Genomic DNA, 24,741 nt, shown 5'->3' with positions numbered 1-24,741 from the left:
TATTTAGTCTAAAATCAAGAAATCAAATGATCTGAAGGAAAACGTTAAAGGACAAACTGGAACACAAAGCAGGATGAACTGTGGGGGGGTCAGTTTACGTCTGCCAAATTCAATGGAACGCGTAGTAGACATGTTTGTCCCTCGCCGGCCCCTATACCTCCTTTAGGAAGACAGGAAATTGCTACTAGAATTCATTCATTCAGTACAATTTATGTACTTAGTAATTTCTTTCTTTTCAGAATGCGTAGAAGACCCGAAGCTCAGTCAACAAGCAGTGAACCTGCCAGTGCTGATAAAAAGGTAAAGCAACGCTGACAGTAGCCGCATGCTAACAGCAGCGCGTAACAGCTCTGTTGGCTAACTTTAGTTACCTGCCTTCAGCTGCGAAGATGTTATTTTGACTTTGTTCGTGTCAAATGCAGCTAACGTTTATCTGCCACCGAATTCCTCATTTTTATTACGTGCAACAAGGAACAATATAAGTCATTTATCCTTAATTTTGAAAAATAAGAAGCTGAATTCCCTATAAAAGAACACCATTAATAATTTCTTTGAGTATTACAGTTTACTTTCCTCTACACCAATTCATTCTGTTCGTTTAAGTTACCCATTCACAAGCGGCTTTCAATTCGGAAATCATTCAGGATATTAAGATGATAGCATTTGACAACAAGTTGTTTTTTCTAATCGGGGTTACTGAGATTAAGCCCCTGTACAGTAGAAGCCCCCTGATGTACCCATTTAACTTTGTGCTCCACCCCCTTTGCATTTAGATATTACTGCATTCACATTTTTCACTACTCCATTTATATTGCTAAATTGATGGGTTCACAATATCTGGATATACGTTTCTGTTTGCTCAATGAAAAATGCAGAAGTGAGGCTAATGGGTTGGTAATATTTGTTTCTTCTTTACATAAAACAGAATCTGGATCAAAGACTGCACAGCCAAACTGCGGCTAAAGACAGTTTCCCCTACAGCTCTGTGCTCCTCAACATCGGAAAGTGTTTACTCTTGATCGTCATCATTCCTCCATTCCTCAACTATGCATCGCTGCAGAGAGAAGGGCAGATGCTTTTGCCCAAAGGTTCTTTCTTCTAAATTGAACATAATCTGTGTTCTAATCAGTCTTCCTTTCAGTCTAATTTGTTATCAAAACAGATTTTAATCTTAGTGTGCTCCTTAAGTAGCTTCAGCTGGTCATCAAGTTGATAAAGTTAAAAAACTGAATAAGAAGCACTGAGTGAGGCATAATTTTTTTCTTTCTTTGGTTTTCCCTTCTGCATCCAGATGGCCTGATTGTTGATGTTGGTTTGGGCCAAAAGATGCATCTATTGTGTAAAGGACGAGGAAGACCAGTTGGTAATAAACAAATCTGCTTTTCGGGAAAATGGATTTACTTGTTTCTGTTGTTTAGCTGAACCCTGACTTGTCTGTCTGTTTTTTTCAGTTCTACTGGATGCACCAACCGGAATGTCCTCAGATATTTGGCTTCATGTCCAAGACAGCGTTTCCTCCCTGACAACGGTAAGAAATTGGCATCACAATTGTGCATGAAATTAAATGAAAGCGTTTTGACAATTTACAGTGAAATTCAGATGAATGATGCACTAAAGGCAAATTAGAACTGACATTGGTGTCAGGTAAAGCACTGTGGTGCCTGTCAGTGTTGTCAGGATCATGCAGGGACAATCCTTGCCTTCTCTGTCACATCCTCTCTGATCAACACGAACTCTGCTCAGCAGAGAGCTGAGGCTGACAGCCTGCCCCCAGTTGTTTGTCTAAAGTCGTGACCCAAATTAGGTCATGGGCTTGCTGGGAAAGGCCTAGATACATCGAAATAACTAAACTACAGAAGCGGCAGCAAACACAAAAGAAAAAAGGTGTAGAAAAAAAAGAAAATCATTGTATTTCTGTCATTTTAAGGCTGCTCAGCCATTGTGCATTTTTAAAGTGCTTACATTGGATAAGGAGGTTTCAGAGATGTATTAAGAGCTTTTTATGTATACTTGGAGGATACTTCAACTTAAGAAAAACCCAACTAATTTGCTTCCCTGCTTGTTACGCTGTTCAGGTTTGTACCTATGACAGAATGGGACTGGGCTTCAGCAAGCGGCTGATGCAGAATGAAACCACTGGAACGGAGAAAGTCTGGGGAATGTCCACAGCTGGACGGTGGGTAATCGCTTGGTAATCGGGGTTTGGTAATGCTTCCTTCAGTTACACATACTGCTTTTCACCCGCACGTCATCTTTAGAATTTCTGTGCGGATGGTCAGTTTTTTTTAAGCTAATTAAGTGATACATTAAATGAAATAGGCCAGTGTTTTAGGGTATCATGTATTCAATTCAATTCAGTTTTATTTATATAGCACCAAATTACAACAAATGTCTTCTCAAGGCACTTAAATAATATAGTCTATTCAAGCCAATTGGAGTTCAGTTCATTGTAATCATAATCCAATCAAATAAAATTAATTCATTTAAAGATTAATCCAGTTCATTCATACTGAAGTAGGATGAAAACTAACTTAAGAATTGAGTTAAAGAAATTGATTAAGTTGAAATAAAGTTAGGTTTGGATACATCTAATCAAACACAAACTTCATAAGCGCACATCTTCATGCCTTCACACTATCTCACATCCATAAATACATTTGAGATTTTGTTTTTGAGATAAAGATATAAAAATACAATATTCACTACTGGTCTGTGCTGTGATGCCTTTGCTGAATTTATCTCAGGGCTGTCTGCCCCTCCCCGTGATCGCTGTGGGATGTGGCCTCAATCGTAATGCATTTGTTGTGCCTTAACTCTACCTAAGGGATGAGCAGACGTGGTTAGCCAGCGGTCAGCAGTCTAGTTACCTTGGCATCTGGCCCAGAAAGCAGTTGCTGGCCCGTTTGAGATGAAAGCAATCAATTTTTCCAGAATTCAATCTCTAAAAGAGTGTGATGACTAACTAACCTTAACGCTGCGATCCTTCTGAAATCTCTTCATTTCAGTGTGACGCTTCAGGTTTGATTTATTAGCACAACAAACCCAGAACAGCAGATGGCTCTCAGAGCCGAGCTGCTGCCCCTCATGTAATGATGATGCTCCCTCTGATGATGTAAGTCTGCAGCTGATTTTCTGTCTCGCAGTGTTTTGCAACAGAAATGAGCCAGTGGTCCCTCCCTTTATGCTGTCATGTGGGTTTTAACAATGGTATTAATTTTGGTTCCATATCTGGAGCGTGACTAAACACAGAAAACCAAGAACACGTCACACATTTTTATGTAGCTCTTTTTGCTTAAAGTTGATTGTAATTAGAAAAAAAAATCTTAAATTCTTTCCTATTTAAAAAAAATAAATAAATAAAAATAAAAAAATAAAATTCTTTCCTATTAGTCATAACTCATCAATAATAAACCTGTTACTGAGCAGATTGGAGATCAAAGAGATGGATGTTGGCACTTCATCTTGATTTTTAATGTTGGGGGGTGCTGGTGTGTCCTGGCCCAGTTTGCAGTATGTCCTGATGAGTGATGCTGTCTTCCAGGATGGTGGATGATCTGCACCGGCTCCTACAGGCCGCAGGGTTGGCCACGCCCTTCATCCTGGTGGGCTCTGAGCTCGGTGCGCTCAACGCCAGGTTCTACAGCCACATCCATGACATGTAAGTATTTTAGAGTGGAAGCAAATTAGTGTTTTTATAGGACGAGTGAAGTAAAATTCCACCAAAACAGAGTCTGAACTGGAACTGAGATCATTGAAGACGTGCCGGGCACACGTGTCTCCTTTCTACATGAACTTAAGACAAATTGTTCAATTTGTTTTATTAGGAACATTCAGCTTTTCTCAGTGACTACGAAGGCAGTCACACTTTTTTTTTTCTCCAAAAATTGGGATGCTGTGTAAAAAAGTAAGTAAATACAAATACAGTGATTTACAAATGTCATCAATGATTTTTTTTTTATTCATAACAGAACTTTTGCTTATTTGCTTCCATGAGACTCTCTCAGGTGTTTTAAATTTTTGTTTTACTAACCTTACTAACCTAGTCTTATTACTAACCTGTTGCCACTTTACAAATCATTGAATTTTGCTTTTATTTGCATTTCACATGGCGTCCCGACATTTCTTTGGAGCCAGGGTCTCACGCCATGAAAACATATCTTGGGAAAAAAAAAAAGAAATTGAAAACAAGACTTGAAACAGCTCTGCAACAATAAGTGATCATTTCTTATCAGTTACTGATAAACTATTGCATCAAACTGGGAACAGATTATTTACATTTTCCGAGTAGAGTTGGTTTTCCTTTCAGTCATTTCGATCATGTAACATGCCCACCTCGCTGTAACTTCCCATCATCTGTGCCCTGCACTGTCATTCGCTTCCTTTCAGCTGTTTTCAAACTGGAACAAGAGCTCAGGTCCAGATCTCTGAGACACGTGTGGCTCTCATTCCTGCTGCTCTCGTGGCAGATGATACCACTTTTACTTTGGTTAGTAACCTTCCTGAGTGGCAGCCACAATAAGAGCTGATTGAATTCTCTAAACACCAAGGAAAGAATCACATCGCCTTGAGAAAACATTGGACTATCATTTATGAAAGTAAAGGAGAGGATTCTGTCCCAAAATTGACCGTGGCCACTGCATTCAAAGCCACTGTTAATTCTTTTCTAGTCGTACTAACTGTGATTCATGTAAATAGATGCGAGTACAGGAGGATGAGTGTGAGCAGCCTGCAAGACAATGTATCATTTTTGTGGCTTTTTCTTTTCTTTTTTTGTAATTTGCCAACCTTAATAATGAAGTAATTTTCATCTTATTACTCTAAAACGTACTGTATAATATAGCCTCTGTTAATCAATGTGTTAAGAACATATTAAGGCAGAAGTTAGAGCGCATTTTGTGGAATATTAATCCCATAGCTGTAGTTTAACATTCATTACAGCATGGCAGCTTTGTCTTAGTGTGGTTGGATTCTTATTGCACACTGTCCTCTTTTCCTAAGTCCATATGAATTTCACCCAACACCATTCCTTAACTCCATGACGTTTTCCAGTACGCTCAAAGATAGTTGCCCAGAAAAAAATGATGGGAGGTGATGTTTCTGACTATCAAACCACATCCATTTGTTCTTGTAAACATTACACAGCACAGTGGACTGTTTGACACCAGAACAGCCCATTATGTTCATTCCCAAGTTGAACACATTCAATTCCTCCACCTGAAGTCCTTGCTCCAGAGCATCATTTTAAATGTCAGCTGCATATGATGTGTGACTCAACTGCGTAATCTAACTACTACTTAGTTGCAGTCTACCACTTAGTTTAATCTTCACAGGTGCATAACCTAACATAACATAAAAACCTTTCCAAAGGATACACTGGTGTATCCCTGCTTATAGCTCCTCCAACAAGTCTTCTTTCTTCTCTAACCTCTCTCCTCCATGTGCATTTAGAATTCCCCAATTCTACAAAGATGCAACATTAACTCATAATCATAATACTAATTAATGTGGAAGTATGCCTTTGAGTACAACCACATAACAAATTAGAAAGATGAATAATTTGTTAACTATAATCCGTCAGTCAGGAAAATGAACTAAAATCTGTAAATTTATTAGTAATACTCTATAGAACAACAACACAGAAGCTTTGATTTCACTCATCTTTTCTTTGTCTCCCGTACTGTCTACAAATCCAATGATGGACCATAATGAGTAATGAGTTATTCCTCTTTAAAGCACAGGCAGACTCGCCTGGGAAACGTAAATGAAGACCAATATCATTGCATCGTGTTGGGAACACAAAAAACACACACTTAACATACGTCACTTAAATAAAAACCCACCATCTGCCTCATGGGTACTGGCACAGACCCTCTAAGTCATAGCACATAATCCAGAAGCAAGATGCTCTGAGAATAAACAACCAAAAAGAAACTGCGTATATGAAAGTACTCACTGTGAGCCAGTATTTCAGAGACACATGGACAGTTTCCATGCGAGTTAAAAATCAATCCCAAGGGTTAAACCCAACTTCCATGTTTGCCTTTCAATCAGCCAAGCATGGATTCATAAGATGCAGTCTCAACTGCTGCATCTATGGAATGATAAAGCTGTGGGGCATTTCTTTGGCATTTTCTTGGTCTCACTGAATCTGGATGTTACAATTTTCAGTTAAATGCTAGAGCACTGCAGTGTTGGTGACATTAAAGAAACACATCCTGCTCATGATGAGAAAAGTGCACAAGACTTTTTTCTGAAGTTTCTAACAAATCTTTTAAGAAAAGAAAAAGAAAATGAGAAGCTGTCTCATCCTTAAATCTCCAGACAGCATGTGTTGTGTTTGGCCTTTCAAATTCACACTTACAACAAGATCTGTTCCAGTGTCCTTTCCCGTCCAACATAACTCTCCCGCCCCAGAGACAACTTGGTGATTAACGTGACATGTTTCCCGTACCAGCGATGAAAGATTTAGTGTTTCATTCTGCACCATGTTACTGTCGTTAGGGGAGAAAATTAAATGGCGGTGTGTTGTGACACCTTTCCAAATGGAAATATTACCTCTGGACCTGGTGTATGTGTGGTTGGACAGGACAAATCTACAGAAAGACAGCAAGGATGACGCCATCCGTCCTACACTCATTATGACTCAGGCTCGGAGGGTAAAATGGAGAAAGGTAGTCAATGAGTTCTACTTAATCCAAGTGTGTGTGTCCTTTTTTGTCCTCAGGCAAGTGTCGGACCTTGTGCTGATTGATCCCGTCCCAGAGTACATTTTTGAAGAGGACCAGTGGAAGGAGTACTGGTGAGTTTATTGGATGCTTTGAGTCATAAGAAGCATGCGACTGCAGTAAAAGATTGAGAGTGAAGGAGGTGAGGATGAAAAGAAGGGAGGGGAGAAGATGGAAAGATGGTGTAGAGGCAAAAACTCAGTAGGGATGTGGAAAAGCAAAGTGGGAGAGAGGGTTGAGAGAAGAGAAGCGTGGAAGAGGAGTGAGGACAGCGATAAGGGGCTTCAAATGGTAGAGAGGAGCAGATAAAAAGTGAGAGGCAGGGAAGAGCAGAAGAAAAGAGGGAAATGTATCGAGAAAAAGAGGATTAAGAAGAGGAGAATGGACCCATTGGTGCCAGCAAGTCAAACTGCAAATTCTACTTTTATTGGCCTTAATAGTCAGAACATGTGATTGTCTTTGCTGGGTGGGGCTCATTAGCATGATTAATTGGAGGCTAAGGAAACTCATTAGTTGTCCTCTTGCATTAAATAGATGACGGGAGAGTAAGGGTTGTGACAGTGGTCGGGACTGAGTTACAGAAAGTGTAACAACACTGCTTTAATCCTCCAGGCGAGATACATGTCAAGTGGCAGTCATTGTCACAGCATATCTCTCATTATGCATTAATTATCAACCATGAGGGAAGGGTTGCTACCGATGATAACTGAGAGTGCAGAGGAGGACTGTTGATAGAAGTGTCAATTATGCAACACTAACAGTAATTGACATTGTTAACAAGTACAGCATGCCATCATTAGAGAGTTTTACATCGGTGAACAGATTTTAATTAATCAGTTGTTTAATTTAGCAAACCATCCCAAGCTTTAAGATGTCACTGACTGCCGACCAGTTAGCTAAAGCGTCCTCTAACTTCGAACACATTGTTAGATATTATTAATCATATACATACTTAGCCTCACAGCAAGAAGGCTACCGCATCAAGCTCAAGCAGAGAGTGTCTCCATGAGGAGTTGACTTAGGGTGATTAGTCATTCTCAATTTGCTGAGAACAGTCTCAAAGTCCTTTTTAGATGTCATTTTAGCTCTGTCCCTGTGCAGGTGTTAGCCTCCTACCATTAGCATGTATCCCAAAACACTGCTGTGCCAAACTGCTTTGTTGCTGTTGACCTCTAAATCAGATATTCAACTCAAGTGGCACTTACTTCATTTTTCTCTTTTGGCATTCGAATTTTTAAAATCTCTCAATTTTATTTCTTTTGACTGAAAAACAATGTTTTTAGGATAAGTGTACTGGCTCTGTTTTTATATATAATACTTGGATTAGCATATGACTGCTTCCACATTAAGTTGTATGGCAGCATGAGTGAAAAAAAGAGTGTATGTTTAGTGTACGTATGCCCGATTCAAACAGTATTGCTACTTAGTTTGACATAATTTATACAATGTGTTCTACATTTGATTTCAGACATCTTTTAAGTTAAAACGTCACTTCATTTAATTAGCTTTTTTAAAACTTTGTAAACTTGTAGATGATTTAAATTGCATACTTTTTGTCTTTTTAATTACATCAATTTAGACACTGCTAAAATCAGACCAGGTCTGTACAAGTTTATTTTTTTTTATTACAAGTAATTGTAAGTTAATCATATGACACAGTGTTCTGATATTATATACAAATATTTACATTTGGTCATTTATGTGCAACCTCAACTAAAATAGGCCTAACATTGAACCTTGAGGAACTTTATGAATAATGTCAATATCTTGAATTGCAGCTATATTTCTGACCATTTTCATATCATATTGACTTTCCAGGGTTATGAATAATGGTTCTGACCTCCTGAATGTTATTAACAAGTGTTATTAACGATAGTGGTGTCCATTTAGTACATTTCAACCAGCACCCTTTCGATGTTGTGCTCCCAGGCCCAGGTGAGTTTTGTGTGCATTGGCCAAAAAAGTCCCCTTGTTGTTCTTATATTAGATTTGACCTCTAAAATGTTAGAGGGAAAAGAATTCTCTAGCTTGGAGTGGATTTTTAGGCTCAGAACCAGAACAGAGGTCCCTCCATGACTTGAATGCCCTGCCAATGTTGACCCTTCTTTTCAACAGATGTTGGTCTCATTCTCGTGAGATAAAACCTTTATCTCACTTTTAATCTCACTCATAAATTTGCATGCTGTAGATGCAATACCTTCTCCGGAAGATCGAAAGTACAACAAGTGATGTATAACGCCAGAGCCATCACAGTCAGTTCACAGTTTTGTTATAACAATTACTTTTAACCAAACAGCGCTGTTGCTATGTTGGTGGTGGATGGCGGAAAGCTAAAAATATTGCTTTGCTCCATGCTCAAGCTTGTTGGACAGATTTGACTATGAAGCCTTTGGCTTATAACATGTGAGGATTTTCATCACATTAATAGTTTCTATCTACATTTTGTGTGTGTGTGTGTTTCCCAGTTTCCTCTGTGATTCAGACAGAAGAGATTGCATTTGCAGCTTGGAAAACCAGTTATCTGTGCCATTCTTTTGCAGTTCAGTATTGTGCCACATTGACATAGATGTATAAATGCCACACGGTCTGATGGAGTAATGATGCTTTTGTGGCTTATTCAGGAAGGCAGCAGGGTGCTGTTAAAGACATGCCACTGACATGTTCAGCTGGAGTCAGACAATTGGACACGTCTGAGAAGTTGTGTTGGCATCGTTCATCGCGTTGAATTGTGTTAAACAACAATGGCGAGTGTTGGCAAAAGGAAGGCATTGAGGCGGTGAACATAAATGTCAACTCTTTTTAATTTTCATGGAATATTTATCCAGGTACCGTGCATAAAAATCAGTCCAAAGGTGATTATGGGTAATAGAAAAAATTGGGGAAAGTCTTTTGGGGGGGTAAAAAAATTGGCAAAAAAATATTGTCTGGCTATTTTGAATTAGTTATAAATCAAGTGTCAGTGCTCCTTTCATCTCCCTCAAAAGCTTAATATGTTGCCTTATATTCTGCAGTGTCATTCAGAATCGCTAAGTAGAAGTTAATGAATGGCCAGATCTGACAGAAAAGAGTATAGTAAGAAATTGGGTAACGGCATTGATAATGTAGTCATGCCCATGAGGATGTTTCCCGTCTATAGACCAATATTAGCTCGCAGCTTATATAAGCATGAGTCAAACCAGATAAGAAATGGATCTCTGAAAATGGCCTAATTTGTACGTGACTCAAAGTGGAGCAGCACCATTTATCAGGGGTGTGTGTCCAATTATCCTCTGATTAATAGGCATTCATTTAACTGAGTACATGACAGTGAAGCCACTATCCAATTACTCTGTGGAGAAGCTGTGTAGAAATTAAATGAACCAAGGACTTGGATTAAGTCAGCAACAAACAATTTTGTCATCTGTGCTTGATTTCCTGAGAGGTAGAAATAGAAGGAGGAGCAGTATACAGTATGTACAGTACCAGCCATCATAGCATCTAACCTCCATTAGCATTTTCTGTCTGATTTTGCACTTTTTCTTCTGCAGGGTTGCATGTAGGTGTGTGTTTTCTTTCTCATAGGAATGCGTTTATTAGTTGTTGGAGGTCTTACAGCATTTGGTACAGCAGATAAGTAATGCAGAAGGGAGCAAAGCTGCACCTGAGCAGGATTGTGGGGAGACTGTATCAGCCTTGCACTGGGACTGGAGGATTTACACATCAAAGACCAGCTCATTAACAGAGGCTCACCCCCAAAATTAGTTCTGTTACATCCTACAAATGAATCACCACCACCTCCGGAGAATTGTGTGTGTGTGTGTCTGTGTTGGTGTTTGTTTGTGCCCCCTTGTTGTAAAAGGTCAGCTTTCTTATTTGGACTTTCTTCTGCAGCATGCATTTCAGGTCCTCACAAGCATAGATAATGCTGCCAGATGATGAATCAAGCCGTGGTTCCAGAGTTCCCAAAAAACTACATTCATGATGAGATCATGAAGTTATGTAAAAACTGCAGTGATTCGCTGTAGTCCAAAGTTTTGTCACATAAAGATAAATTACAGTGGAGAAGCTCTAAAATAACAGTGAACTCTGCGGTCACCGCTCCTTGTTTTTTTACTGTGACATTCTGAGTGGGAACACATATTTTCACTATGGCACCGTAGCAGGTGATATTGATAAGTAATGCTGTTGTTATCTCACTGGGTATGAAGGCTGACGGTGGCCAGTCCAGGACAGTTTCAACAGATTAAAACTTTTCGGTGTAACGTGTTAGTGTGACTAATTGTCACAACAAACATGGTATAATACTTTGTGTTCTTTCGCACTCAGCTCTGAGGAGTTTTAGCTTCTATTTGAGTCTTCATGGTGCTCAGTTTAGTTACTCCTGTCTGTACTTGCTGTTGCTATTATATATGCTATATTGATTTATGTTAATTTCTGCAAATTTTTACATTCGTGGTTTCATAATTTGCATGTCTTAGTGTTCAAAGCTGCAACATTATTTTCACACTAAAAACTGCTGTGCCACCTTTTATCACCTGCTGTCTGAAACAGTCTGAAACGTTTTCGCTCATATCTCTTTAAGCCTCCCTCCTGAAACCCTCAGTCTGCTCTGAATGGTCAGAAATGTTCGTCTGCAAGAAAGCTTCTAATTCTTTGCTTGAGAGTGTTTCAAAGAAGCCACGTAGGCATTAACAGTATGCGTAAGCTGCCCAGGTATAAGAACAGCTGCTCAAGTATATTCGGCAGCCCATTCACATGTTTATTAGGTTATTTTTCTGACCCTCAAAATAACGAGCTTTATTTTAACTGTGGAGCTGCATGCAGTTCGTCGATTCAGGCGTCTCAACCTGTGATGTGTTTGTTTATGAAGCATCAGCTCGTCTTAGAAGAAGTGAAGTCACAGGAGTTGGCTGATATGTGTAAGGACTCTTCTTTGTTCGCTCTGTCCCTGCCTGGTGGAACCTGCTGAGCTGCTAACGGGTGCTCACCAGCTGTCTGCTCATATCAAGTTTAGATGAAACAGCAAACAGCAGGATATGAATTAATGTGTGGACATTTCTGCTCAATCCCTGCTAGAACCGATGACGAATTTAGATTTAGATGTTTGCTGTGCGTGTCAACTTGTATTTTTGGGTATCCATAATGAAGACGGCCTCCTAAATAACCTCAATGTTGGGATTATTCTCTTTACCATGTTGACTGGCACATGTTACTTGTAATGCAAATCCTTCACAGTTGCTGATTAAAAAGTTTCTCGGGGCTCAGGTTTTTATGACCTTACCGTGTTTTCTGTCATAAAACAAGGAAGCTAAAAAAGTTAGATGAGTTAATGGCTCGTATTGAAAAGCAAATGGAATATCTGTGTGGTTAGTTGTGGTGGTCTTTTAGTAAGTATCGATCCACACAAACAAGATACGCGCTTATTATGTGCCATTTCTGTCAGGAGATCAGTTCTAAATGAAGGCAAATAACTTCCTTCACACAGCATGCTCCCACGTGAAAACAATCATATCCCTTACATCAGAACTGCTTGATTGGTTGCTATTGCTCATGACTCAGCTTGGTTTGAGAGTGTCCACTTTTTTTTGAGTAGCAGTAGCAGTTCAGTCTATGATAACAACCAGGCTGTCCGATCTCTCTGGCTGACCAGTCAGTAGTCAGAAATCGAAGCTGGATTTGTTAAAACGTCACCACAGGAGCTGTGCTTATACCTCTTTCATTAGGTGTTTTAAAAGAAATGATATAGCTGTATATTTGCACACTCAAACATGCATGTGTCCTGCCTTTCTACATTTTGAGTGTGCTTGCATGGAGTGTAACATTAATTTACACCATAGGGAATGTGTTTGCTCAGGGGGCAGAAACAGTGGGGAATGCTCTCGTCTAATGGGATGATCCTCAGTGTAATGAATCATGACTGACTGGCAAACTTTCAGTTTTTTGTACCATTTGTACTTTGAACTTTGTTTAATGCAACACAGTCCGTAGAGGAGCACCACATAAAAGGCTCTGATGGTTTTTGAGTTTGGCAAGAAACTGAATAAGATCTCGAGATTATTTTTGATAAGTCAATCGGTTGTGAGGAAAATTATTTATGAGTGTTGTAGATCTCAAACGACTGCCAATTTATGGAGCACTGGCCTTCCCAGCACATTCTGCCTGAGAGCAGATTGTTTGTCTGGATAGAGATTGTACTTATTGACCTTCTATGAGCGACGTGCCAAAAAGAATCGTCTGCTGACTTTAAAAAAAAAACATTAAAGCAAAACATCATAACATAAAAGGAAAGAGAAAAGTCTTTGGTTACAGTTTTCCCTTTACAGACAAGTAAAAAATAGAATAATCTGAGTGTAGTATCAGTAGGTGTGTTGAGTTTGGACCTGAGACACCTTATTTTATTAACTGTAGAGCATGGTGGTGGAAACATTATGGTGTGGGGTTGCCTTCCTGCCTCGCAGATTGGGTAGATTACTGGAACTAGCATGCTTTATATCAAAGAGTGCTTGAAAATGACGTGTCCATTAGGGCTGGGTACCGAACTTTGGCTCTTTTAAGGCACCGACCGAAATGCTTCGGTATTACCGAGTATCAAAACATGCCTCGTCTTTCAGGTGCCATGTTTCAGTACCCAGAGATTAATCACGTGATCAAGAACTGATCATGCTACCCTCGATTGAATGTATTAACGTTACACTTTGCCGCAAGCAGGAAAATTTGGTTACACCCACAGACAGGTTCATGTGCATCTGCGTTGGGAACTGTGCGTGCGTGCGTGCGTGCGTGCGTGCGTGCGTGCGTGTCGTCGAACCGGTTAATCAATGCCACCGAGGTCAAAAGCGTGGCTCAATTTCACCAAGACTGATGCCAATAATGCAACATATCCCAAAAAGTCATCGCTGCTAAGGCCAGCAACACAACTAATTTAATGAATTATTTGACCGTGCACAAAAGCAATTTAGCTTCTAAGTCAAAGAGTGGACTTGATTACTTCTAAACAGAACATTCCCAAAATGGTATACCTGTACCTTTTGATATTTCTGTTGAAAAAATTATTAAAAATAGCTAATATTTCTTGTGGTGTTGTTCACATCGGTTTCTGACTTTTGACTGCATCATCTGTGAACCCGTTCTCCATGTTTGTGAATGCATGGTGCATGGAAGTAGATACTGAGGAGGCATGTTAGGTAGGGAGCCTCTCAGTGTGAGCCCAGCAGATGTCTCTGTCTGCAGGCCTGGGTGGACGTATGCTTGAGTTGTATGTCTGAAAATGAAAATCACACTTTCTATCTGCTCATCACACACACTGAGTTATGATCACCTCAACATTTAAACATGCACATATTGTATGCATATCACACACTCTGTTACCCACACAGCTTCCTGCTTTTGTGGCTCACCCGGAGCTGACAGGTAGCGTACGTCACTTTGACTGACAACCATTCAGATTCTTACAACCATCAAACTCCCACAGCTGTTTGTATTTGGTTTGATTTATGAGCCAGACATGGTTTGACATGGGGGATAAGAGTGTTTTTTCACCTTCCTCACTGCACTTTGTTAGTGGTGAAAGTTACAGGCTCAAGAGAATTTCCTCACCTCTGTACCATCGATTATCAATGTTTTTTTTAAGCATTCCAATTACATTCAGTTTGCTCATACCCTAAGTGGCATTATGTAATTTCTGAACACTCGATCCTTTTTGTCCTCTTCTTTCATTGGTAAATGCTGCTGGTGATGTCATATTCACTTACCCCTCAGAGACTATTTGCTTTCATCTCACGCTTGTGTTAAATAATCCACTGGAGCGCCGTTCAAAAGCACTTCAGGGACCAAGATTGGGCGTCATTCCGATGGAGCGATGGTGGGAGGGAGAAAGAAAGGAGAAAAGTTTGGGCAGCAGAAAGTAAGGTGAGACATTAAGAGAAGCTGCTGCCTAACAGAAGCATGCTGTGGATTGGTTTTAACTAATGCAATTATATTTTCATCTCTAAAATTTTTCACAATTCTGAGTCGAGTCTGTATTCAATATGCAATATGACAATCCAGCTTCAGTGATTATGCACTTGATTTAAGTTATGAAACAAAGAATTTCTATACTTAATGTCTGGTCAGGCTTTCGCTTTCCCAGTTTGTGATTAATTTATGATTCAGATTGTGGGTATTCAATGGCTCCCAGGGTGTCAGCCTCTTCTCTCAGTCCTCTCCTGACTCTGCTGCCACCTGATCCTCCCCCTCATCCCAAGACTCCCAGATGAGTCAGGAATGCCAATTAATTGTAATTAGAACCACTGTAAGCGTAACTACTGCTGTTGCGCTCCACTAATGAAGCAGGCCTGCTGCGGCCTCAGTGTATTTACCCCAGTGTAATCTATAGTTTTGATGCAGGGAGGGAGGCTGGAAACTGGAAAGAGAAGCCGGATTGTACAGTGCTGTGGTGCAACAGGGACACCCTGTGGTCATACTCAGTATAACAGTTTTAAAGTTGGGAAGTTGCCCTGTCTGAATGGAACGGTTGTAAATTCCTGTAATAAAGCAGACATGGCGATGATTTGACACTGGTTAACATGCATGCTTCAACTGTAATTATTTTTTTCCATAAATAGTGTTAACTATTAAATAACCTCAGATTAAAATTTAGAATTTGATGAGAAAAGTAGTTCTATAGAACATAGAAACTGACTGACGCTAATTTCATCAGTACAGTTGTTGGGGTACCTAACCCCAAATACCTACCCCCCCCCCCCCCCCCCCCGCCTTACTGTGCTTTGGATAACAGAAGCGATATATATATATCTACAATGAATGCTAAATTGCCATTGTTTGACCTTAACATGACAAAGATATTATTCCAGTTACAATGTTGGATGTTCCTTTTATATGTCCCTGTTTACATGATGATTAATGACTGATGCACACATCACATTCCCTACAGGTGATGGGAATATTGGTGCCCATCTGAAGCCATTACATCTGGAACATTCAAAACATGGAGCATTGACCTACTCTGATTTCTCCCTTTCTTCCAAAGTGTTTTCAGTGTTGCCTTCCCATTCTGCACTGAACTCCCCCACAGCCAGTGTTGTCCAATCTTATGAGGAAAAACAGACGAGCTTAACTTCGTCATTACTATTAGCTTTTTTTTTTCTTTTCTTGAAAAAAGGAATAATCTCTGCTATCCATAACTCATCATGTAACTCTGCTGGTTTGATGTAAATATGTGCAACAAGGTGCTAAAAGTTTGCGGGTAAAAGGACAAAAGGCCTGTCATCTCGCCTTGCTTTTCTCGTCCTACATTTGATGTTAAAAATAACATGCTGTTGTTATGTTGACACAGTTATTTTGCCGCAAATTGAAATGGGGCTGGTTCTCAAGGTAGCTCCCAGGACCCGCTGCTCCAAAATGCGACACACTCACCAGCTGGAACTTGAATAAAAAGTAGCTAAATGCAAGTTGTACAGATGACAACATCATAGAAACCCACACAGGGGGTCATCAGCACAGATAAACCAGTGTAGGTAGAGCCAATCCAATGTACAGTGACTGATCGGACAGATACCAAAGTTCAGTGTTGGAGCTGCAGTTGTATGAGATACATTTACATAAATACTTTACTATTGTCTGCATATCCTTTGATAAACTTAACAAGGACTGCATTGTACGTGGTGTTAAGTTACGTACGATCCATTTTGGGTTAACAGCTCATATTTACCCATGTCATCTAAGATTCTGATTATTTCATAATCAATGAGATACTTGGAGTAGGAGGCCACATCCTAACCTGTTCACGTCCATATTCTCGCCTTTTTCTGATGTTGTCTGGCCGTCACTTTTTGAATAAATTTTCCTTCCCCATAATAGTTTGCCGAGCCTTGTGTAATAGTCCATGTTTAAATGTTCTATGCTCATTGTAATAGTTAGCAGGAGCTTGTGTAATAGTTCATGTTTTGTGTGTGAGCAGGCTCTCAGGTAACAGAGGCCCTGCATATGGAATGAGATGGTAATGAGGAGGAGGAGGGGAGCCTTATCGCTACGGGGCCAAATTCCGACAGTGAATTGCGTAGTTGTAACAAAAGTAACAGAGCGTCCATTCAGCCTGCACTAATCCAGATGGGAAAGTCAAACAGCAGAAAGTCCATGGCACAAACTCATTTCATCACTTTATTAATTTAGATATTGCCTCCTCGCTCCTGTGGGGAGAAAAAAAAAGTCCCTCTGAAATGACCAACATCGGTGAGGCGTTTTGCTCTACATGGTTCCCCCACTTCGTCTCCTCCCGTTATCTGTTTAATTCATCCCACCAATCTTGGCTGTCTTTACCCACTAAATTTCCCTTTGACACGCATGCCTTGCTTCGCATAATCCTCACTCGGGGGCAGAATTAAAAATGGAAAAAGAGGAGGGAATAGGACAGGTGGCTGAAGAATCCTTGAAATAATGTTCAATGCCAGTCCCAGGGATGATTTGACCAGATTTGAACTGGGGCGCAGATAGGAAGAGGAGACCCCCCCCCCACATCCTCCTACTCACACACCCTTTATTTTTGGGACCAATGAGTTAGAAAGGGTGACAGGTGGAAAATGTGCAGAGACTGTGAAGTCTCTTAAGAGCCAGGTCAAAGAGTCAGTTCTAAATTGTGGTGCCAAAGAAGACTTCAGGGGAAAACTGTAGCAAGGAAGATGAAAATGTCAAAATGTCACTCTCCAGAGGCCTGATACGAGAAGTTTTTTCTGCCCACTGAAGAATTAAAACAGTCCACTTGTTTCTTTTCCCCCTCTGCCTGTATCTGTTCTTGACCTGAAGGGAATGTTTCCTCCACCATGAATATGGCAGGTATGTTATCTTTGCTGCTGTTTGTGGCAGCTGAACACCCATTCTCCATTACTTGTATCAGCTTTATCTGACCAATCAGTGCTGACATGCTTTGTCAGAGCAGAGCTTGATAATATCAAGCCACAGTGTCGCTGCATATCGTATCACCCACAGGTGAAATGTGTTATTTTACACATGAAAAGTGCATGTTTATGATGGCGCTTTGATACGAGCGGCATAATGGCTGCTACGAAGCTGAAGCCTGTCTGTGGGAAAGTGCACCTTCTTGTGCGGTAGTTTGTTAGCATTGGTAAGCTAACTAAAAGGAAAAGGCCTGAAAAAGGAAATCGGCAACAATTTCTAATTGATCAGTTGCCTAAAAAACGTATTAAACTTCTGCATTGTAATGCCAGCACATTGAGAACATTAAGCTCACTGATGTGTTAATCTAAATGGTAACATCAGCTCACATCTGGAAAACAATGCTTATCCTGTGAGTTTATCCAAACTTTTCATTATTATCACTAAGAAAAAACTAAGTTTAAAATGAAATGGAAACGGTTGGTGGTTTTAAAACTGCAGGCTGCACCAGAGGTGGACAAACTTCCAGACCGACCCGACTGCTGGTTCTATCTTTTCAAATGTTGCAAGGTTACTTTGTTTTATGCGATTGTAAATTTTTTTATATCGTGCTGATGATTGTTGTGGCCATTTTTTTGACTATTTTCTGTCTCTTTGCACACAAAAATCTTAATTTGTGTAAAAACCATAACGTCCTCTTTAAAGAGCTTTAACCTCTAACCTTTAACCTTTAAAATGTATGAAAGAGTTTGATTGACAGTTTTTTTAATTTTTTATTTAAGATATTGAAGGTGAAAGGGCGCGGGGGGTAGAGTGTGGCCCAGATCAGGCTGAAACGGGGACGAGGCTCTCCCGCTGCATGGGGAACAGATCTACAGTGTGCTGGCTACGTGGATGGAAAGGCTGCGCGGCACAGCGATGGCGGCAGCAGGCGTGCGGCACTATTGATTGGGCTCCACAGGCTGAGACCAGTCAATTCAGAGCACCAGTGAGCTGAGACCGATTGGGCCTCCTGAGTTACAAAATCCCACAGCTCTTTTTTTCTCTCATCTGCCAAAAGAAAAAGAAAAGAGTATTTCTCATTCTCCACGCAAATGTTTTTAGTAGAGAAAGTTTGACATTTAGCATTGGAAAAGAGTCGAGGGAGGCAACATGTTATGTTGCCGTCTGAGCTTGGTGGTGTAAAAGAACCATTTAGATTATTTACAGATGATTAGTGGTGTTTTCAATTTTAACATCTTTAAGCCCATTGTTTTGGCTCTACAGACCAGTGCATATCTTGCATATCAGCAGAATTGCATTTAAATCTCGAACTGTGCGTGCAACGAACAAACAGCTCTTGACTAGATTTGAACATTGCATTTAGAACAAGCTGAATTATGAGAAAGAACTTCTAGCAAAGTGGATAATGAACTAGGTCGACAGAAACATTTCTCCTCTGTTCTGTGTTAGTTTATCTCCCTGTGTCATGTGTTTTTTTTTTTTTCAGGTATGGTAAGCTGCTGCCGTCACTCCAAGCCAGGCAGTTTTCAGCTGCCACAGGGCTGAGCCGCTTGCTGATTATCATGGGGGCGATTGAACCGACAATAAAAGGCGACAATGTCTCAGAGGAGGTCATCCAGCGCCAGGTCAGACTTGTGCTCACAAACAGACTAGAACATGTCCTCAAAGCTGTGAACGACTGTTCTTAAAATGCTAAAGAAACACCTGCAGGAATCTTCTCTTTAAATGTTGTCTTGTGCTTGTTACACAGCAGCTCAGGGGTGATTTCAGTGTTATCTAGAGTGAATGTAACTAGTCAACACGATAGAAAGACTAACTTAAAAAGTTATTGAAATGGATAAAGTCTGAATATATAATTATGGCTTAACTTAATTAAGGTATGGGGAGCAAAGTGATACGTCGCAGTCACTTTAAGTGACTTCCCTCCCTGAGCAGCCACAGGATGGTGCTAGCGTGAGGATAATCATGTCTCCTTCTCAGCAGAGATATGAGTGGGTGATGATTGCAGGAGAGTTTGTCTTCATACCGTCAGAGACGGTGCATTTGGCAGGATATGACACCACACGTCGTCTTTTTTTTGTACTATATATAAATGAAAATTAAACTGGTTTCCTGGAGCTGACATGATGCAATAAGAGCACAGTGTCTTCTGACGCCTGCAGTATTATAAATCTTGGCCTTTTGACAGGTCATACAGAAACAGCTGTTTGATATATACTGCATGTTTTTGCTGTTTTGCAGATGAGGTTTTTCCTACAGGGGAGGGGTTTTTGTTTTGCCCATCTTCAGACCTGCTGTGAATCCCGCATACAGCTGTGACACTTCTGCCTGTCACAATATCCTGTAGTCATTTTTCACTTCTTTTTGAAAACATGTCAGACAGAGGGGCAGTAATGGATCCCAATGACGAACAGCCAAAGTCGTTAAAAACATGGCAAAATGCTCTTTATACACTGTCACCTCTGTTTAACAGAGTACCAAACTTCCTTCCAGTCACGTGCATTTGGGACCGAGACAGTGAAATTATTGCAGGGAGGCTGAGTTTGCACTCAGTCCATAGCCTCAATTTGCTTGTTTTTAAAAAAAAAAAAAAAAAGAAAAAAGAACAACAGCTTACCCTTTAAGGCCCTCTGTGAACACTAAGTGACATGTATCGAACATCCGTTCAGCATCACATTTTGATTTTTTTTATTCTGCAACTGTCTGATTTGATGATGTCTGCTCGGGGAATAATGTGAACAGTTCGTTAAGACGCCTTGTTTCTCTGCCTGCCAACCACCCACGATTTGATGGCAGCAGTGATGGGGGACCTATTTCAGCTTTTCAAGTATTACAGTTGTTGCCAAGGAGATAAGGACATCATTGTGCTTGAATTCTCCAAGGACAGAGAAAAGGTTTTGTCGACAGGGTAGTGAAGGTTATAATGTACACACACACACTCACTCACAGGCAGACCGGGCTCAATAGAGCATGCAGTCCATTTCTCAAGGGCATGTTCTGTAACCACTGCTTAATTGAACTGGAGCAGAATTGTTTGCTGCAATGTTAACGGCACCAAAGCTATCAAGTCTAATCGCATATGGATGATTGATACAGTAAAAGGGAAATTCTGCTCAATTTGAGAATTCTATTCTGTGGCGTGGTGAACTCGCTCAGCCCTCAGCTACTGAGTCAGAATGAGATTTCAGATGTGATATCAGTGTTTCTGCTTCACTGAAACCGCTTGACACCGCCTTGACTGCTTAAGAATGTGCTCACTATAGTAATTGTTAATGCCCCCATCGTATACTGCAGATTTTTAGATAGAATCAAAGAGTTGTGGACGTCTTGGCATTGACATATGCTCATTGTATGTTAATTTACAGTCCTTGCACACAGCTGCTGAAATCTTGTCTGTCCAGTTTTGGAAAAGACGCTGCAGGGATCTAAAGTGGTTGGAGATGAACAGAATGTGATCAATTGTTGTTTTTTTTTTATATGCACACAAAATGGACCCAAACCATGTGCTGATATGGATTTGGAGCTTTGTGGAGTCTGGCAAAAGAGTGGCCTGCTGTGACTGTGGAATAGGTTAATTAACATGTCTGCCAGTTGACTAACTACATAAATCTTTTATTGGGCTTGCTCAAATAACTGTCTGCAACTAAGGAATGAATTATACTTTGAAGAGCTTTTAGGCACCTTAGACATTTTAGATAATTGCAAGAGGGTTGCAGGTTTGATTCCCCGGCTGGGGCCTTTCTGTGTGGAGTTTGCACGTTCTCCCTGTGTATGTGTGGGTTCTCTCCGGTACTCCGGCTTCCTCCCACCTCCCAAAAACATGCATGTTAGGTTAATTAGTGATACTAAATTCTCCCTGGGTGTGAGCGCCCAGCTACTGGTGAGCACGAGCCAGTGTATTTCCAATGCCGGTCCCAAGCCCGAATAAATAGTGAGGAGGAGGCAGGAAGGGCATCTGGTGTAAAAACATGTGCCAAATCATTGATGTGAGATCGACTCGCTGTGGTGACCCCTGTTAAAGGGAGAGCCCTAACGTAGAAGATGTTTTAGATCATTATCCAGCCTGAACTCCAGTGAAGACAGCATTTGAACTGTCCCGTGTTCATCATGTAACTCAACAAGGTGGTCATACGTGCGGTCCTGAAGAACCCCCCCCCTCCTATATTCCCACTGTTACCAAAGCACTTTTTTGGAACCTTGTTAGAAAACATCATGAAGTTAAGCAAAAAACGGCAGGAGAAATTTGCACCCTCTTAGAAAAGGAAAAAAAAACAACCATGTGGTGCAGTAGTGAAACAGCAGTTGGAAAAAAATGTTGTTTTGCAGAGGCTCTTATGTACTGTATATGACATTAGTATGATAAGATGGGAAATATTACGTCATTCTGTAAAGCAAAAGTAAGGAAAAAGTCACAAAAGTGGACGATGTTGTGAGAAGCTGCTTACACTCCACCCTCCTGTCGTCATATTTCTTTACTTGAATCCTAATTAGTGTTGCTGTCACAAGGGATTGTGAGATGGAATTATCTCTTTTATATTCACAAAGCACGGTCCAGTGTGGTATGAGAGATATCAATGGGAACTTCTTTCCTTAGTATTATGCAGAATTCAATCAACTCTTCTCGTTGCTACCCCTTCGATACCTCCAGGTCATTTTAATCAGTTAGATACACCAAAAAAATACTTTTTTTTTGGCCTGAGATCTTTAAAGTCTGTGCTCAAGTATAAAAGGGATGAACATTATTTTGCTTTGGTTTATTGCACTTTGGATGCACTTGACTAAAATCATTTTTTTTATGGTGTTACAACCCCAATTCCAACAAAGTGACTCTGTTAACAAAATGCATTGATTTGCAAATCTCATAAACCGACATTTTAAAAGTGAAATATTTTACTATTTTGTAAAGAGATATTGGCCTATGTTGAATGTGTTGGCAGTAACACAGGGCCTGTTTATCACTGGGTCGCATCCACTCGTCTTTTCACTGTCCGTCAGTGTCTTGGAACTGAGGAGACCAGTTGCTGGACCTTTGGCAGAGGAATGGTTTCCCATTCTTGTCTGATAATAGGATTTTAGTTGCTCAACAGTCCTGGGTCGTCTTTGTCACATGTTGCATTTCATGGTGAGCCAAAATGTTTTGATTGCAGTATGTGGTTCAGCATTGTTTTGCTGAAATGCGCCCGGCCCTTCCTTCGAAAGACATCTTCTGGATGGGAGGAGCTGTTGCTTTTAAACCGGCATATTTCAGCCTTGATTGTCCTTTTTCAGATGTACAAGTTACCAGTTCCATAGGCACTAATGCACCCCCATAACATCAGAGATGCAGGCTTTTGAATTGATATGTGATAACATGCTTAATGGAGGGTGTCCATGATTTTTTTATTATTTTTTTTCCATCTGACCACAGAACAGTTTTCTTGTTAAGCCTTAAGATCCAATATTGATTTTCGACCCTGTCTGTTGTGGACAGAGATGCTCCAAATTCTGAAATTGTTATTCTGAGATCGCTCGGCAATTTGTGGACAGTTTTTGCAGGTGGGTGAACTGCCCCTCTTTACTTCTGATAGACTCTGCTTCTCTAAGGTGCTCTTTTCATATCCACTCACGTTACTGACCAGTTGCTAGTTAACCCAGTTAGTCGCATCGTATTCCTCTGGCCGTTTCTGTTTAGTAACACTTACTTTTCCAACCTTTTGTTGCCTGTGTTCAAACTTTTTTTTAGACATCTTGCCGCCATCAGACTCAAGTTGGACTAATATTTTTTCTGAAATAGTAAAATATTTCACGTTAACATTTGCTATCTTCTATATGTTTTGCTGTAAATTAAATGTTGGTTTATGTGATTTGCAAATTGCTCTGCTTCTTATAGAAATACCTACTCAGTAACCCTGCCCACCTGAGCAGTGCTGTGGACGAGCATTACTTTATGAACGAAAGTGCAGCTCAAGTAAGGTAACTCAAAAATGTTTCAAAACAGTTGTTATTTTGATGCTTCTGCTATTTGTAAGTTGGGTTAAAAACAATATTGAAAGATTTCGCAAAGTCATTGTCATGTTTTTGTGTTTTTAAAAGGGATATCACAAAGTTTAAACCCCTCTCCAGCAAGATATCAGTGAGCATGCTCACTGGGGATTCCTTTGATGAGCAAATGCCAGAACATCTAAACCAAGTGAGTATGTTTGCTGTCGGTGCACAGCTTCATGCCGCAACATTAAGTCTGGTACAGTGACTGAACAATGCTCTAGTAACATAATCATATTCTCCCTGCACCAGATGGTAGCGAAACTTCAAAAGAGGTTTCTGAAGGAATCCTATCCATCAGCCAATCACCTTCACATAAAAGGAGCAGACCGGCGAATGATCTACAAGAAGCCATCTGCCATAATTCAGCACCTGAGGAAGCTCGTCAACCAGCGACAAGCCAAACAGCAGAGCATGTGACCTGTGGCCAGAATGGAAGTGCAACCCAGACATGGGCTGCGAAGAAGTTGAATATGTTTTAAATATTCAATGAAATATTCAAGATATCTTTTTACCTTTCTCTGCAGCAGTGTGTAGAGATGGTCTTACATCTCTGCTAAGGTTCATCAAGAAGTCAATTTTAGAACAAACTTTTGCACAGCTTTTTTGCGTTGGAAGCTTTTTAATTGAAGATAACTTGGGGCTATTCAGTGTGATGAAATATTTTCTGTCTTAGATTCATCTTATCTTTCAACTTGTTATTTCAGGCTCTCCACCTGATTGGACAGTGCCAAAAAAATTAATACATTATTCCTTATCATTGTAAAGGCCATGAATACACACACACACACACACACACGTGTCACTGCTCAACTCAATGCGTTTATCTCACTTAACTCTGTCTTTATTTTCTGCCACAAGCAAAGGTACATTAAGTTCTTCTGTCTTCATTGCATCAGATTAATTTGTTACTTGCATAAATTTGAGTTACATCACAACCAGACATGGCATAAAAGGAGATGATGGGGGGGGGGAGATAGGATCTATGCCGATGTACATACGTTACAAATGTGTGAAATAAAGACTGGAGACCATTGGTTTATCCTGAGGATTTAAGTTTAATTATGACACCACATCAAAATAAAAATTTCCAACAGATCTGGAATTTAATTCCATCCATATA

The 24,741-nt window shown here is 40.3% G+C and overlaps 1 protein-coding gene across 1 annotated transcript; it reads left to right on the top strand.

The window, feature by feature from the left end:
* The first annotated feature begins 144 nt into the window (after positions 1–144).
* LOC140316854 (uncharacterized) lies at positions 145–24,580 on the top strand. Its single transcript, XM_072394884.1, has 11 exons — positions 145–300; positions 926–1,088; positions 1,292–1,363; positions 1,452–1,528; positions 2,076–2,176; positions 3,542–3,658; positions 6,725–6,799; positions 19,084–19,222; positions 23,467–23,549; positions 23,670–23,766; positions 23,871–24,580. Exons 1-11 carry the CDS (start codon positions 241–243, stop codon positions 24,036–24,038), a joined length of 1,152 nt encoding a protein of 383 aa, XP_072250985.1. The 5' UTR covers positions 145–240; the 3' UTR covers positions 24,039–24,580.
* Positions 24,581–24,741: the final 161 nt, after the last annotated feature.

This window comes from Leuresthes tenuis, unplaced genomic scaffold (assembly GCF_036924035.1).
Source record: "Leuresthes tenuis unplaced genomic scaffold, fLeuTen1.0.hap1 SCAF_10, whole genome shotgun sequence".
Taxonomy (NCBI): Eukaryota; Metazoa; Chordata; class Actinopteri; order Atheriniformes; family Atherinopsidae; genus Leuresthes; species Leuresthes tenuis.
Note: the sequence above shows the minus strand (reverse complement) of the source record. Positions and strands in the feature narration are given on the sequence as shown.

Excerpts from the sequence above, each read along its gene's own strand:
- LOC140316854 (XM_072394884.1), top strand. The coding sequence starts at position 241 with ATGCGTAGAAGACCCGAAGCTCAGTCAACAAGCAGTGAACCTGCCAGT. Across the intron at positions 1,529-2,075 it reads GCGTTTCCTCCCTGACAACG|GTTTGTACCTATGACAGAAT; the intron begins GTAAGAAATTGG and ends TACGCTGTTCAG. Across the intron at positions 2,177-3,541 it reads GGAATGTCCACAGCTGGACG|GATGGTGGATGATCTGCACC; the intron begins GTGGGTAATCGC and ends GCTGTCTTCCAG.